This window comes from Bemisia tabaci, chromosome 8, assembly GCF_918797505.1.
Source record: "Bemisia tabaci chromosome 8, PGI_BMITA_v3".
Lineage (NCBI taxonomy): Eukaryota > Metazoa > Arthropoda > Insecta > Hemiptera > Aleyrodidae > Bemisia > Bemisia tabaci.
The window spans coordinates 17,764,881-17,782,436 of record NC_092800.1 but is presented as its reverse complement, the minus strand read 5'-3'; the positions used below and the strand labels follow the sequence as shown (position 1 = coordinate 17,782,436).

The 17,556-nt window shown below is 39.3% G+C and overlaps 1 protein-coding gene across 1 annotated transcript in view; it reads left to right on the top strand.

The window, feature by feature from the left end:
* Positions 1-4,264: 4,264 nt before the first annotated feature.
* Positions 4,265-17,556, top strand: part of LOC109044608 (SEC14-like protein 2) — an 87,125-nt gene continuing 73,833 nt past the window's right edge. The window contains exon 1 of the mRNA XM_019062429.2: positions 4,265-4,549. Coding sequence (XP_018917974.2) covers positions 4,490-4,549 — 60 coding nt within the window. The 5' untranslated portion in view covers positions 4,265-4,489. The remainder of the gene's footprint in view (positions 4,550-17,556) is intronic.

Genomic DNA, 17,556 nt, shown 5'->3' with positions numbered 1-17,556 from the left:
TAGAAATTACTAACAGCTTCACGTAAATTGAAACATTTCGCGAGAGCTCGCAAGAATGAATTTTACAATAAGGTACTAAAAAATATTATATTAGGGCCGCGTTTAGCAGAAAGGAATCAAGGCACATCAGCTATTGCCAAATTCAACAGAGCAATTTAATTTTCATATAAGAGAACGCTCGTGCTGCTTCCTTTGAAAATTCTTAGAAATTCGCTTCGTAGTATGCGGAAAATTCACAGAAATTGGCACAAAAATCCGAACAACCGTTTACATCCCAAATTAAATTGCCCTATTAAATTCGGCAATTTCTGATGTGACTTGATTGGTTGGTTAAGCAAATCTAGGAATTTTCTATTGGGGGGGGGGGGGGGGGCACAGTAGGATATAGGGCTAAGAGGGATCTGGGGGAACTTCCCCAGCTGCAGAGGGAATTCGGGGGGCGGGGCCTCCTCCGGAAAATGTCTGGAAATTGCGACGTCTCAAGAACAATTTTAAGCCATTCTCAATGACAAATTCAATGGAATTAAATATTACAGATGTCAGAAATTTGCTGCTCTCTTAGCGAGAAATTTTCAAGACAATCTTCTGACACCTTTTGATCGATTATATTAGGATTAAGCTCATATTTATTACATTCCCTATGCCTTTCACCTCAAAACTAATCAGTAGCTTGGGTCCTTGACATTTATTGGAGGGGGCGGGGCCCCGTCCCTGGCCCCCTACTTCCGCCTAGGGTTCCTTTCTGCCTAACGCGGTTCATTTTACCGCGAAAAGTCGACTTTAGCCGCTGGTTTTGTCGGCGACACCTCGGGAACATTCCAGAAAAATGTTGCTCAGCCTCATGGCTACGAACGTCGAACCTGGACGGTTAGCAGGTGACCCGCAGCGTGATTGTGAAGGTGGAAAGTTTCGAAACTCACTCGGGAGCAGTATGAACGGGCCGTGCCGGGAAAAGGGGGCAGCAAGGATAGCTCGGTGCAGCGTAAACACTCAACACTCCGCTGAGGAAGTTAACGCATTCGTTTGGAACGCTCTTGGATTAACGCCACCCACCGGTAGCGCATGCCGCCGACAGAGGTGCCGACCGCCGCCGTTAATACGTAAACTTCAATCCAAAGTACAAGAATCCAGTAATTGGATGTTTAAAGAGACTGGACGCATCTATACTGGGTGCTCCGGTTAAACGGCCAGCACAGAGGGAAAAAAAGCTTTGCACTCCTCTTAGCACCCATACTGCCGTGTTACAGAGAAACGCCGTATGAGCCTTCAGGCGTTGCCAATTTTCCTTGGACAAATCACTAATTTTCAAGAAAATTTGTGCATATTTTTCTTTAAATTTCTCAGATAATTTTGTTCGTAATTCGATGTAAGAAGTCTGAAAATTTCAAGGATAAATATTGATTAATTTCTCAAAAATAGACATTTTATCGGAAGAGACTTGACAAATCTCGAATGCTAATACGGCGTTCTTCCTTAGCACGGCAGCATAGCGAAGGAACTTAGCGCGAAGATATATGGACGATATGGAAATGAGTTCTGGTATGGTTGGTTGGAGTTTGGTTGGTCCTGCATGACTTTTGGTCGGTAAACTCAGGCAAAATTTGAAAAACAAGAGGAAACTAGACTGTCAAAAATCGAGGCCTGGAATTTCGGTGCTGGAGTCCATATAGCGCCCAAGAACCCTGCGAGATGCTAATGTGAAGAGGAATTAGCACCATAAAAGCGTATGAAATAAACGAAACACTGTGGCGCCATGCCTTCGGCTAGAAAATTTGCGCTTAAAAAAGAAATTAGGCAACGTTTGATTAGTCAGGTCTGATTATTGTTGAATTCGTCCATTTATCGACTCATTATTACATCAATTACTGTGGCGTCGTGCGATATCATCACTGTAAAAGGTGAAAAAGTTGCGCCTTGATTCAGCAACCGGTTGTACAGAAAAAATGCGGCAGTATTTGCGGCGCATCCCAAGGTCGGATTCCCGTTCTTTATTGCTTTGGTGGGCATGAGGAGAAATGGGTGTAGTCCGCCCATGGCAGAAGAAAAAGGATCCATAAAAACTTTATGATTTGAATATAATCATTAGTTTTTTCATAATGAAAAGTTTGACTGATTTGAAAGCGTGCATGAACCACAATGTAGGTACATTCCCACCAGTATACGTGCTCACTGCGCAGCAGACCTTTCGTTCCGCGTCTCTGTTGTGGGAAGTAAAAAATTCACTTACCAATGAAATGTTCCTTTTTTGTGCTTTCAGAACTTATTTTAACTTTGAAAACCAGTCTCTAATGACATACCATTTTTTGCTATTCGTGCGAATCGGTTTCTAGACTTCGAAGGCTAGAATCGGTTCGGTTTCAGCAATAAGTTCAAGACTTTCAGAGACCGCCAATTACCACGAAAAATATTTTCGCGATTTTTTCAACTACTGTTTCCGAGTACTTCCGAATGAAGTTTTCAAAATATGAGAGGAATCAACCTGACTATTTTAGAACGTTGTGGACTGTTAAATATTTACGCATACACACTTTGACCAAGAGACATTTTGAAATAGCTTTAAAAGTATGTCCTGAGTGAATATTGCAAGTTGAACAGGATAAACAATTTGTGATATCGGAAATGCTTTCAAAAGAGAAGTTCGGAGTTCTTTCAAAATTTCTCTTGGTCAAATGTTGTGTGCAAATATTTGACGGAATACAGCGTGATTTGATACTAGGAGACTTTGAAGAAATCTCCTAAAATCCAGAAATTATCAATTAATCGGCCTACATTTAGCATTTTGGAACTATAAATTCTAGCCCGGTTTAAAAACAACGTATGTGCCATTAGTTTTCCTGTGCTTATAAGTGTTTTTCCAGAAGAGGCAGAATTTATAGTTCCAAATTGCAAAATGCAGTCCAATCGATCCCCTTTCCGAGTCGCTCTTCAAAGTGATGTTTATAGCCGCCTTAAATATAAAACAACAATTTTTTTAATCGGAATTTTTATCTTTTTCATTTAATTAAATGACGTTGTTCAAAATATTTTTTTTGTGTCTAAGAAATGTTAAAATGGACCTACGCCCGTGAGCAAAAAACTCGATTAAATTAGTTTTGCTGCGCCAAATGAATCTTAAAATTTTTTCGCGAAGTTAGAGCCTTTCTGATGGCACCTCGGATGTTTTGAATTTCCCTTCCTTAATTCGTTGATTCTTGGACAAAGAAAGGTACTCCATTCCACGGTTGCAAAATTGACTGAAAATATTTAATTGCTAATGAATGTTTCATTAGTAGACAAAGTGGCAACGCATGTTCAATACTGCGGCTTTTCTTTGGCGTATCTAAAGCCCATTATTCCTCCAATAACCGAAAGAAAAACCGTGTATATCCAGCCGAAGCGGCTAAATCTCTTCAGATAAAATATGAATTTTCAGGGAGACTTGTGTATATTTTTCCCCAATTTTTCAAAGAATTCCATTCGCAATTTAATCTACAGCATCTGAGAACTTCCAAGAAAATATCCATAAATGAATGTTTCATTGGACCACGTTTAACAGAAAGGAACCAAACCACGTCAGCTATTGCCAAATTTTACCGGACAATTTAATTTTTACAAGAGAACGCTCGTTTGGATTTTTTTGTTGAAAATTTTAAGGAATTTGCTTCGTACTATGCAGAAAATTCACTGAAATTTGGACAAATATCTGCAGTTCTGCACAACAGTTTCCATGCAAAAGAATGCAATTACTCAATTAAATTGGCAATAGCAGATGTGGCTTTGTTCCTTTCTGCTTAACGCGGGTCCCATTAATGAGCAAGTGCCACGAATGTTCACACTGCGCTTTTCTTTGGCGCATCTATAAGCCCATATTCCTCCAATAACAAAAGAAAACTCGTGAATTTCCAGCTCGAAGCGGCAACGCTGTGCGCGAGTCGCGGTGGCGGGAGAACCGCGGGGTGGCGGGGGTATTTATTTTAAATTTTAAACGTTAATAATATCAACATTTTTATATAAAAATTTTTATAAATTAAAATATGAATTTTCAGGGAGTCTTGTGTATATTTTTCTCCAAATTTTTCAGAAACTTTCAAGAAAAATATTCATAAATGAATGTTTCATTAGTGGAGCAAGTGGCACGAATGTTCCTACTGCGCTTTTCTTTGGCGCATCTGAGCCCATTATTCCTCCAACAACAAAAGAAAACTCGTGAATTTCCAGCTCGAAGCGGCAACGCTGTGCGCGAGTCGCGGTGGCGGGAGAACCGCGGGGTGGCAGCACTCGCGATTGTTACAAACGCGAACAATCGCGCTCCGTCCGCTGGAACCGCGTCCGCGTGTGCTCATGCTCGTGTCCGACCGGCCTCCGCGTGCGTAACGCTCCTTCTCCCGTGCGTAACGCTGCGCTCCTTATCCCGTGCGTAACGCTTCTTCCCGTGAGCTTTTCCCCGGTGTTTTGTGCTCTGCAAGAGCTTTGGATTTTTTGTCCAGGGATTTTCTCGATAGACGACAGGATGCCCCCGGCCACCGAGAGGATAGATCTGGAAGATGATCAGCGGTTCGCTCTCATGAAAGTAAGTCATGAAAGTTAGAATTCTTAGTATAGAATAGTTAGAATTCAAGAATGGTGGTTAGAATCGTTTCAGGATGGTGTACCGCCAAATATTATTTCTTTTAAAACTGCAAATAGTTTCTGGACGAAAAACAATTGTGTTTGGATTAAAAAACAACAACAACAACAACAAAATCTCTTCAATCAGAAGTTCATGTTCATGGACTGAGAAGTGAAATTTGTTCGTGTAAATCGGCCGGACTATTCGGGTCATGCAACAGTATTCTCAGTTCTAGAAACCGTATCCTCGGTTCGTTCAACAGGGTGTTTACAAGTCCGGAACTTTCGCAAAGTCCAGACATAGTACTGATTTTTTTAGGGGCGGTCCTGAAGTACCTACTTAAAGAGTGCGGAAATCCCGTAAGAATGTCCGGAATTTTTTCGCTTTTTTGTCACTTTTGTCGAAATTTTAGCGGGAAATTCAAATTTTTGAAATTTTCCAGATTTTTGAAATTTTTCAAATTTTGTCAAATGAAGGTACTGGAAAAGAACTGAATTTTTCTGTTGAGGAGGTCTGAATTTCTGGGGAATGTACCGATAAGTACTGATTTTTGGCTAGCCTGTTTCAGTAGACACCTTGCTCAACCGAGATTTTTTTTTTTATTTCGGTTACATGAACCGAATATACGGCCGATATAGAAACTCGCACTCACAATTTATAAGTGACAGAACTTTTTTTCAATGTGCGAAAATGCGGGATTTTTCTCTGAAGTCGTCGTTTCCTATACGAAAGAGCGTAACACGATTTCAATGTTGCGAAACGTCCACGCGAAATTAGTCTTTTTACTCACGAGCTGTTTCACCGAAAATTTCGCAAATTTTTCCACGTATTGCAGGCATAGTTCGAAAAAAGTTTAAATTTTCCGAATTAAATTTTAATTTCAAAAAAGATTGTGTCGTAGTTTTTTAACACGTATAAATGGTAAAAGGTATGTTAAAAAAACGTTTAAAGGTATAAAAAAAACCTTAAAAAATAGTAGTTTCTTAAAGATTATAAATTTTACCAAATGATTAATTGAAAATGATTAATTAGGTAAATTTCTCAACCCTAAAACTCAGGTCCGTTCTCTCGTAAAGGGAGAATCATTGTTTTCTTTTCTTTCTTAAGTATATGTAGTTTGTAGTGTCACGTATAAAAAAGAGCCTCGGTTAATATGGCACATCAAGATTTCCAATTCATTCAGTCAAAATTTCTGGTAGCCATACTGGTGTTTGTGTTTTTTACCCACAACTTTGGTTATTTAAACCGAAGTGTGGTTCATGACCAAAACCTTCGGTCACCGGCGCCGACAATTCGTGCAATATGAATCGAAGTTTGGTTCTATCAAACGAATTTTTACTTTTTCCCCATGAAAGGCCCTTAGCTCCACGAATTTTCAAGATTTTAGGGCTCTTGCACCCCAGCCGGCGCTTACCGCGAAGAAAAAAGGCGACAAAAATCAAGGTTACTTCTAAAAAGAACCAAAATAATAAGAGAAGAAAAAGGCACTACCGGATTTGAACTTAATTGAAACATTTTAAACACAAGAGGTACCCTGTAAGAGTTGAATAATTTATTGCGCTTCTAGTGAGAGTATAAGTGTAAACAAAAGAATTATCTGTGTGAGAAATGTTTCATCGATACTCCACTGATGTAAAAAAACCTAGTTTTACGTTTAAAGAAAAATTAAAAGCTTTCCCCTTTTTCCGAAAAATGTTTCATTAATTTTTCATTAATCGGTGAAGGTCTTAAAAGTTATTAATCATAATGGTGTATCACCAAATGTTACTTTTTTTAAGAATGCAAACAGTTTTTGGACAAAATACAATTGTGTTTGGATAAAACAAAAAAAAAAAAAAAAAAAAAACAAAAAAAAAAAAACTCCTAGAAGTTCCTGAAGAAGAAGCAAAAGAGAACAATAAAAAGCAGCCTTTACGACTTAAGAAAGGATTCTATCGGCACTTAAAATTCCTTTACATGTGTCCAAAAATGTTTGATCTTTTCAATTATTCGCAAACTGTACAGAAAATGACAACATTTTACAAAATAAATTGCGTGAATTAGTCACAGTTGGCTTGAGATCGTACCCTTTGAGGTTAAAAAGTTGGGAGCCGTAGCTGTGGTTTTCCTTCGGTTTTCCATCCTGGATTTTTACGCAATGAGTTCCATGATTGCAACATTGAGTTGAAAATCAGCACTTTTCCCACATGGAACAAATTGAAAAATGTGCAAAATTTACAGCATGATCTGGCAACCTCAATGACTTCCCGGACCGCATTCCCGTACAGTTTCAGTCGGAAACCGCATCATTGCAAGTTCCATTTGCAGTAAGTTGGAAAATCACTGATCCTTGAATTTTGTGACGTTTTGATTAGGCCACGTAATAGCAATGAATAAGTTCTGATATTTTGTCGTACTCAGCGATATAGACTACCTTCATTACATGGAAGTAATTTCCCCTTAAATTTGGTCCTTGCACATTAAACCCATTCTAAGAAAAAACTGAAAAACTGTGTATGAAAGATTGAACATTGCCAAAGTTCTTATGACAAAAAGAGAATTTTCCAACGAACTTATGATTATTTTCCTTTGAATTTTTTTCGAGAATGTTACTTACGATTTAATGAACGTTTCTAATAACGTTGATGAAAAATGTCCCTAAATTTCCTATTAATTCAATATTCGTCTGATGGAAATTTGGCAGAATTTGAATGTTCACTTCATGCAGCGTTTTTGAATACCACGGCAAAATGGCCGACGCAAACATAAAAAGATAGATAAGGAAGGAGAAATAAAAAAAAAAAAATATTTAGGTATATTTTAAACGTCTTTTTTAATTCTCTGCCTGAAATTTATTTTATAGTAATCTTCGGACCTACTTCTGGGTAATTTTTTTGGAATTTTCAACGAATTTCATTGTAATTCTACTAGAAAAGCGATCCTAGTGTCAAAAAGCAAAAACAAAATTGAGTCAAAAGTACCACGTCTAAGAGAAATTTCCTGCGAAAACTTCCAAAAAATGATGTCAAACTGTACTTACCGGAACTATGCCGATTTGAAGTTTAAATTCTGAATAATACAGTTTTGAGAAAAAGCTATCTATATTATGTAGATGTTTGAGGTTTTGACATTTTTGGATTACAAAGTAAGTAACAGATTCTTATGCCTGTTAAATTTTACACTGGCGATTAAACTTTAACCTGCGTGAACAAGACTCGTCAATATCTTATTCAGAAGTTATTTTCCGAATTTCTCATTGATTGAATTATTTACTACGTAAGATTTCAAGAAGAAAACATGTGACTTTATTTCTAGTCCAAACCTTATCTAGTGGCTCATCATTTACATTCTTGTCCGAAATAGCTGAAACAAAGCATTTATTGACAAAATATCTCTCCTTCCAACATCTTACCCCCACCTTTTTCTCCGAAAAAAAACCACACACTGATAGCGAACGCGTGCAACACGATGTTCAAAGTTGTAGACAAACCGCCTTTAGATAAAATCATCCACGCGGAGTAAGCGCAAAGCAATGCTCAATGAACGAGCGTTGAACGAGGTGAAGGTTTCTCGCTAGGACTTATCTTTTTTCCGCGTGCATGTATCGTAAATAGTGGAGCTGCATTGACCTAAAACATCCATAAAGACATACTCGTACTTACTATCTTGCAAATGAAGTCTTTAGTGCTAATGAAGCCGGCAAAAAATCAAATCAGGCAATTTCTATTAATTCTATTCAAATACTTCTACGGTCATGCTGAGCGAGAACACCGTATGTGCGTTCAAATGTTGCCAAATTTCCCCCCATCAAATCGTTATTTTGAGGAAAAAAGTGAATATTTCCCTAAAAATGCATAGGTCTTTTAAATTAAACAGTGGATAAAACTCTCTGATAAGTTGAGATGAAAATACTCGCAAATTTTTCGGAAAAGTCGCCTTTTCTCAATGGCAATGGCCGAATGGCAGTTTGGACAAAACCATTCCAAAATCTGTGATTTTTCTTTTTACCTTTACCTATTAATGTATTTCTGACAAGAAAATTATCTAAATATGTACTATTGTAAACTAAATTCTATCTAAAGTATTGCGATTGATTCATTCTCTGAGAATTTTTAACGCATGATTGACATTTCTCTAAAGTTGCTGGATCTTTTATAAAATACGGACGATTCAAAATTTACACTGTGAAAGTGAATGGAAATTTTAAAGATTACAAGGGAAAAGATTGACTGCGATGGTTGCGGAGGGAACAAATTTGACATTCTATATCCAAGTTATAATTTTGAAGAAAAATCAATAGCTCAATCGATTTTTCCCCTTGGAGTACCGAGCGATAGAGAAATCTTTGCATAAGACATATGCTTTAGGATCGAGAGCACAACCATGAATTATGTTGTGTGAGACATTCAAATGGACGTGTCTATGCTAAAAAAAAAAAAAAAAAAAAACAATACGCATACGGTCTGCGTGCTATTATAGTTGATTGTTGCATAAATATACGTCTAAATATAAAAATGAGCTGTAGATCAGCTACCCTCTCTTTAGCAAATTTTAGCGTGCATCAGCAAAATTCGAGCTTTGAGAAACCGTCGCGTCGCGTCGGATTTAATCAATATCGGCTGAAAATTTACAAAGAAGCATCTTAGATAAGGACTCAAAACGGCCTTGCAGCTAGCTTTGGCTTGCAATCGTCGCATCACATTGGAAACCACGCAACTGACCTTCAAATTGCTCTCCCTGAACTTTTATCCGTAACTTTGTAAGGTGTAAAATTTTGCGGTGATACAGTTCTTCAGTTGCGCACGGCCATAGAGCCGTTATTGACTTTGAATCCCGATTTGGAGAGATTCCTGCGTGTGCTGCATATTTGCCTTGCCACCACGGTCTACGCTCAGATCGAGGCATCTCGTCTTCATTAACAATTCTTATAATTGATAGATAGAGATTCTACTTTACCGTGGTAAAGTAAAACGCCTTAACCGTCTATGGCATGGTGTTACTCATTTGTAAAAACGTATTTTTTGGGTTTTTAAAAATTGAACTTTTCCTCGGTGGCATGATTTTTACAAATTTGCATTTTTTATTCTTTTTTTGAAGAACTGATTCCCAATAATTTTAAATTTTGAAAAAAAGTTGGGGCTCTATATTTGTGAACCAAGCTAAAAAATAGATTTAGTATCCCCCAGAATTCAAATTCCAAAATTAATTCATGACATTAAGGGTTGAGGAGCATTAGGTGGTTGCCAAATTTCTATCAATGAAATACCAATTTCCTGAAAAACTAGTGAGTTTTCCACTTTGAATTTTGCAAAGAACTTCACCTAAAGTTTGGACCTAGTTAAGTAAGAAGGAACCAAGTCACGTTAGCCACTATCGAATTTCATGGAATAGTTTATTTATATATTATTTTTTTTACATAAAGAAGGTTGTACATATTTTTTAGAAAAAATCAGGGAATATGCCTCATTTTAAAGAGAAAATATCCTGAAATTTCCAAAAAATCTACATTACCGTTCTCGAGGGGAAAAAAGGAATCAACCGATGACGTTCGGCCATTGTTTACGTGACGTGGTTCCTTTCTGCCTACTTCGGTCCATTTGATCAAGTGTAGTTGTATAAAATCCGGAAATTTTTTACGGGACGTTCCTAAAGGCGTTTATGAAAGTTTACTCCGCCAACCTTTGTTTTTCAGTCATCTATTGATTTGAACTATTTACATCTGACATGTTTTTTGCACATCGATAACCACGTGTCTCCATTTGTGACGTTGCAGACTTCCATGTCATACTCTATTTTTTCTTTAGAAAACTAGTCAACGTAATTTTTTGAAAACCTCCTCGATATTTCCTCTCTGTTAGCAGAATATTCTGTATAGATTCCGCGCTATAAAGTTGCCTTGTTTCTCTTAGAAATAATGAAATAGGAGCGGAAAATTTGAAACTCCGCGATGGAGATACGTCGTCTTGCACTTTAGTCATCGATATGTCGCACGAGATGATTTCAACATAGGAAACACCCAAGTTCGCATGTGAGATTTTTTCAACCGTCGAAGTTGTAGCGAAAAAAATTGTGGTAAAATTATGAGAGAGATTAGTGAGTGACACATTTCCTGTACATTTGAACCGTTTTTCCTGAGATATTTCACGAAGACCGAGAGAGACAATTCATGGAATCGGATCAATTTCCCGAGCAGCTATCAACTTTAAATTCTCGGTTCCTTCTATTGTTCTACGATAAACACACATCTATCTAATTTTTGATCCACACGGTATGTGAACGAGGAAGCAATTTGCCTGAAATAATCTCGCGGGAAATTATGCATGAATCTTGTTACGAATAATCCCAGTCGAACTGGAAGAAGAGCTCTTCTTCGTATTTTCCCTGCAAAAGTGACTTATCTCGCGATTGTAGACGGTTATTTTACTACTTTTCTGCTGCTGATGCTTAGCAAAACGGGTGATTATAATCATTTTTGAAGGTCTCTCAAAATTTGACCATTATAGGGTTAATGGCGAGGAGCTTCATCTTAGCTCAGCGTGACAAGTTAGTGTACCCTGGTAAAAATTGGCAGTAGAATCTGTGTTCCAAAATACCATAGACCTACAGCCGGCTGTAAGATTTCCAATAGCTTCTATAGCCGGCAACACAATCTCCTATAGTCTTTCATACCCGATGGCGACTAAGCAACAGCCTGGCGATAAAGTGTATGCTAAACGTTACTAATTACGGATGCTAGGACTTCGTGAGTTTTTGGACTACCGCTCTCTTTTTGGGCCGTAGTATCTTGATTTATTTTGCGAGGAAAGCTCCGTACTTTTGAAGGATGCCTGCCATTCCTAATATGTTGGAGCGCCTTCAATTTCGTATGATACTGTGCAATACCTCTGGTGTGAAATAGTTGCTTCAATAGCCGTGGTACGCTGCGGCGCGGCGGGCGGGCGGAACGGGCATTGGCGCCTACAAACCTAACAGGGATACTTCACGCATTGCGCAATGAGAAAAATATCCCTGTTAGGTTTGTAGCCGCCAGTGCGCCGCCGCTCCGCTTTGTGTTAGGCTCTAATATTTAATCTCGTGGAGTCAGCGTTTTTCAACTCATGACTTTGAAATGTTTGCACACTCTGTACGGATTATTCTCATTTTAATTGATGAAAAAAAATACGTAGTAAAGGAAAATATAATGTGCGTTTTGTAAATATTAAGATGATTCCGTACAAACTTGCGGATTTACAAAGCACACGAATTTCTACACAATTTCTCATAGCCTTTTATAGCCGATGGCGAAAAAGCAACAGCCAGGCGATAAGGTGTAAAGCCCGGCGATAGGAACTATAGCCCGGCTGTATAATTTTTTATCGCTTCGTGTAGCCCGGCCCTATGATTTTCTCCGCATTCTACAGCCAACTATATGATTTTCTGTAGCCTTCTTCTGCCGGCTATAAAAATTCCTATGGTATTTTGGAACGCAGCTCCTATCGCCAATTTTTACTAGGGTATGCATGGGTCACCCTAAACTGGTTAAAACAACGAGCTTAGGGCCCCCCTCTTCCCACTAGCAAAGCCTCGGGGGGGGGGGGGGGGTACACGAGACCGTTAAACTCGGAAACTATATTTTTCTCGAGCTCTTCGTCTGTTTAGCAAACACACAATTTGTAAAGGGAGCTAGGGGCTCGGGTCATTTTTTCGGACACGAGTGGGCTACTTTCAGTTCTTTTTGTTTTCTTCGCAGACGTGGTAAAAGTTTTCCGTGTTCTCTGATTTCGATGGAAAAATTTCAACATTTTGACGGAAACCCTTAAAGGGGGCTAAAGAGGTTCAGGGACGATGAAATGCTGATGGAGGGGAGGATAGAGAAAATATGACCCCGCTCTATTTAGATTAACTTACGGGATCCCGCGAAGCGGCTAAGGGGAGTACCCTCAGTATGATGTGAAATCCCTTCTTAACCCCCCACCCCCCATCACAATATAACCCGAAGGGCCCCTGGTAGGAAAGAAGATGTTTACGTTGCGACCATGAATACGGACCTAATGATCGATTGCAACAATAACAACACTGCCGTGCTAAGGAAGAACGCCGTATCAGCCTCCAGACGTCGCCATATTTCCTTCGATAAATCACGAGCGAACTGGGAAAATTCTGAGTATATAGCCTCCAATTTTTCAGACAATTTCATTCACGATTTAATCTAAAACATCTGAAAATATCAAGGCAAAATATACATACATTTCCCTAGAAATATATCTTTTGTCGGAGGAAATTTGACAACGTGTGAAGGCTCATACTGCCGTGCTAAGGAAGAACGCCGTATGAAACTTCAGACGTTGCCACATTTCCTGCAATAAAACCTTAATTTACTTGAAAAATTGTGACTTTTTTTCTTCAATTTTTCTAGACAATTTTGTTCGCAATTTCGTCTAAAATGTCGGAAAATTTCAAGGAAAAATAGTATAATCGTTCTCTAAAATACAAGTTTTATCCAGGGCAATTTGGCAACTCTCGAATGTTCATACGGCGTTCTTCCTTAGCACGGCAGCATACGGCGTTCTTCCTTGGCACGGCAGAACAGTGACAGGTGAGACAGGCAGTTGCAGTGATTTTTATGCCCCTAGATTCACTTTCAGGTGGGATCATTAGAGTGTATTGAAGCCGAAACGGCATGGATGATTGGAAAGTGATTTCCTTTCTTCCGTTTGTTTGTTTTGACGGGCGCGGGGCCGCGTGGGGCGCCCGGTGGGCGCGCGCGAGTGTTCCGTCCTACTGCCACAATTATTCGCGCGATAACTCCGAGCGTCGGCGAGTCGCGCTCAAGGTCGACTGATTCTGATTATCGAATCGAATTCTCCGCTGGTAATTGAGAGCAATAGACTTGGTATAATTAGAAACTGATTCTTTCTCCGAGCCGCTCGGAAAAGTGTCCGCGACAAAATTATAATGCCCGAAATTTTCACAGCGGAACTTCCCCGACCTTGATGCGGGTATGATACTCGTCTCGTGATAAGCGTGCACCCGATGGAAAAAAATTGAAAATTAATACTTGAAAGAATATCATTTGGATCGCATTTAGCAAAAAGGAACCAGCGTGATTACTGTGTTTTCAAGATCGTGCAAATTCATTTTTTCTTTTAAAAATGCCAATCATAAGTACAGTTTTATTACAATTTACACGATTATTTCCCTTTTAAATTAGCAATTGTTTGGTTGGATGCAAAAACTATACGCTCTTATGGTAGATTTTTTAGATAATTATGAAGAAGCAACATTTTAACAACACTGTAATTGCGCTAGTTCCTTTTTGCTAAACGCCGACCGCTTCTGAACGCACTGTATTTGACGCAATGCTTGAAGTATTCATGCAGTCTCGTAGGCGTCATGCGTTTCACGCCGACCGCTGCTGCTGACCGAACTGTGTTAGACGTAATGCGTGAAGTATTCATGCAGTCTTGTAGGCGCTAAGATGTGTTCCATGCTGACCGCCGCGCCGAGGGCTTCTCCTTTTCATCTCAAGTCCTCGTCATCATAGCTCTCTGCGCCGCGCCGCCGCTCCAGGTCGAATTGCGTGTTTGGTTTCCGTCTTTACTCGACTAATTGAGGGTGCTGTCTCTTGTATCAGTTGTATCGCAGAAAGACGACAAAATCAGAAATCACTATACTCACCGGAAATGAGAGATTTTATCGTGTTTTCTCGTTCGTAATTTATTTTTAGAATCCGAGTTTATTTAATACCTACATTTAAATAAAATTGCACAATTTGCCGCCATGGGCCGTGGCCCATGTGGCCATCCCCTAAATCCGGCCCTGGATAGAAATTCTATCACCGGCAATTAGTCCAGTCAAATTAGATAAAAATCTCGGATTAGGGGAAAAAATTCCCATACAAGCGATTTTTGGCTAAAGTTGCTTGTTAGGGTCTGGAGAGGCACAGGCCAAAAGTCCCCATCGATACCCCTTGTGCTTAGCCCCCCAGCCCCCCCAAAGCCCCCCAAAAAGGCTAAAAAATCGGTTTTTCGGCTATATCTCGAGAACAGTTGGAGATAGCGAGTTGCGTATCATTGAGAAAATGTTCCTCATCAAATTCTGCAAAAAAAAGTTTCTTATGCTTTTTCTTCCCCAGGCACTCCTTGACCCTCAAAATGGCCGCCGAGTATGGGCGTCATAGCGCGCTTCCTCACTGTACGGTAAACATAGGTCCGCCTCTAGACCGCGCGGTCGCGCCGCCGAGTGTCTCAACCTTCTCACCCCGTCACCCTCTATATATAGCTGAAATTTACATGATATGCAATAATTATGTACTCTTACCTTGTTTGCTATGCAAAATTCTGTTTTCAGTCAGTAAACTTTGATGCTTCAGCAATAGCCTGAGGGCGATTAACAGCCAGAAAGGAAGAACACGTATTTTGATGACACTGTGATCCTAATTATTGCCCGACATATTTGCGTGGCAATTTTTTTTTTTTAATCATTCGCAGGTCAATTCATTGTTTTTAAAAAGAACGTAAATCAAGGTCGTAGGAGGGGGGGGGGGAGGAGAGGACAAAAAAGGGAGGAAAGGGCGGTCTGTTAAGGAATGAAAGAACACTTTATTTATGAGTTACAATTTTAGTAGCGGTTAAATAATAAAATGGAAATGAAGTTAATAAAATTTGAGTGAATTTTTTTTCATTAAATAGACACGAAGTTTGTCTAATGAATCATTTTGTTTCTTTGCACTACATAGACTTAAGAGAATTTTGCTACCGGACTCAGACATGGAATTGAATGTTAAGCCTTTATCCTTAAATGACCCGCAAAATCTTGAATGTCTTCCTTTTTTTCCTTAAAGTGCAGAGTGCCATCTTGCCCTTTCCAAAAATTGCCGAGTTAGTATCACACCCGAAAAATGCATGTAAAAATAGCATGTAATCTTTTAGTTTCGGACAGGCGTTTAGGCTTTTAAAAGAGTAAATTTTTGCTTCAAAGTTTTGTCAACCAGGTTTTAGAAAAAATATTTCCTTATTTTCTAGAGACAACGTACTTAAAATTATTAAAAAATCGACGTCTTCTCCAACAATCACACAATTTTTGGTTGACTCCAAAGATAAGATCAAGGCCGTTTAAACAATCAGTATGGGTGTGCATCTCCATCTGGAATTTCATTTTGAAGACCGATGTTCCTGAATTTTTTTTGTGGAATTTCTATCAGTCTTGTTTTGTTTTCGTCATTAGATGAAAACTTTTCCTGGATTAAAGTTACTTTTGTTTCTTCATTAAAAGCAATTTCCATGACCATTGATTTACCGTACCTTTAGGATCTCTCTCCATTTTTTGTTGACGGTGTGTCACTCGAATAACCGTCTAAAATAATGAGGCAATTTCTACCAAAATTCCGAAGGACATAGGTTACGTAATTTTCTGTAATCTCCAAACTTTTCTGCTCCCTGGGGCCAGACTGCGCGGTGTAATAGAAATCCACCATCAAGGATATAATTGCTGTTACTTGGGGCCTTTTTTTCTAGTTTCGGCTCAAAAATGGCGCATAAAGAGGCTTCTTTCGTTTTCATCGTTCTATTGGTATCAAACTAGGACTGACGGTACGGAGATAATTCATACTTAGAACAATTCTCAAGGCCTTCTTGCAACGTCATAAAAATAGAGATGCGTTGAAATAATCGCAATGGATCACATGTAATGTCATTTTCGTGGAGTAAGTGTTACCTGTGTCTGTGTATAAATTCCGGACTATCATTTAAGGTGATAATTTGATTTTGCCAAATTTTCTCTAGAAATTGTTTCTAAGATTCTAAGTCCGGCAAGTTCTGAGGTAGATTTATTTTTTAAAATTCTTGATCTATTCGAAATCCGTGAATCGACCACACACAAATACGTCGGGCAATAATTAGGATCACAGTGTCATCAAAATACGTGTTCTTCCTTTCTGGCTGTTAATCGCCCTCAGGCTATTGCTGAAGCATCAAAGTTTACTGACTGAAAACAGAATTTTGCATAGCAAACAAGGTAAGAGTACATAATTATTGCATATCATGTAAATTTCAGCTATATATAGAGGGTGACGGGGTGAGAAGGTTGAGACACTCGGCGGCGCGACCGCGCGGTCTAGAGGCGGACCTATGTTTACCGTACAGTGAGGAAGCGCGCTATGACGCCCATACTCGGCGGCCATTTTGAGGGTCAAGGAGTGCCTGGGGAAGAAAAAGCATAAGAAACTTTTTTTTGCAGAATTTGATGAGGAACATTTTCTCAATGATACGCAACTCGCTATCTCCAACTGTTCTCGAGATATAGCCGAAAAACCGATTTTTTAGCCTTTTTGGGGGGCTTTGGGGGGGCTGGGGGGCTAAGCACAAGGGGTATCGATGGGGACTTTTGGCCTGTGCCTCTCCAGACCCTAACAAGCAACTTTAGCCAAAAATCGCTTGTATGGGAATTTTTTCCTCTAATTTTTCTAATTTGACTGGACTAAATAATTCGCACGGTACGCATCATCGCTGGGGCAAGGATATCCAAAATACTTTCAATATTTCGCATATGCGACATGGCCATCCTCGGAGTGCGAATAGTTGTATCTAGGCGTTACGAGCAACTCCGCACCAGGCCTTATCAGTCGAGGCCCCACATTGTGCATATTTCTCCGTGAAATTTTCGGACGTATTGGATCAAGTTGCGAACAAAATTATCTGAAAAATTCGGGAACAAATATTCAACATTTTCCCATCAAATTCAGTTTTTAGTAGAGGGAATCTGGCAAAGGCTCATGCGGCGTTTTTCCTTGGCGCGGCAGAACAGCAACTGAGCCTATTTTCTCAAAACGTCATTTTTGCACTCCCAGCTCTCTTCGGTATAACAATATATAATACAGCCCTTATTCTCAGTTCACTTTGTCAACATTGGACTCAGCGCGGGTTAATCGCCAAAAAATGAGTTGCAGCACTCGCTCACACTCACTCAACGCGCGGCTTGAATGAATATTAATCGGAGACAGAGGCAGCGAC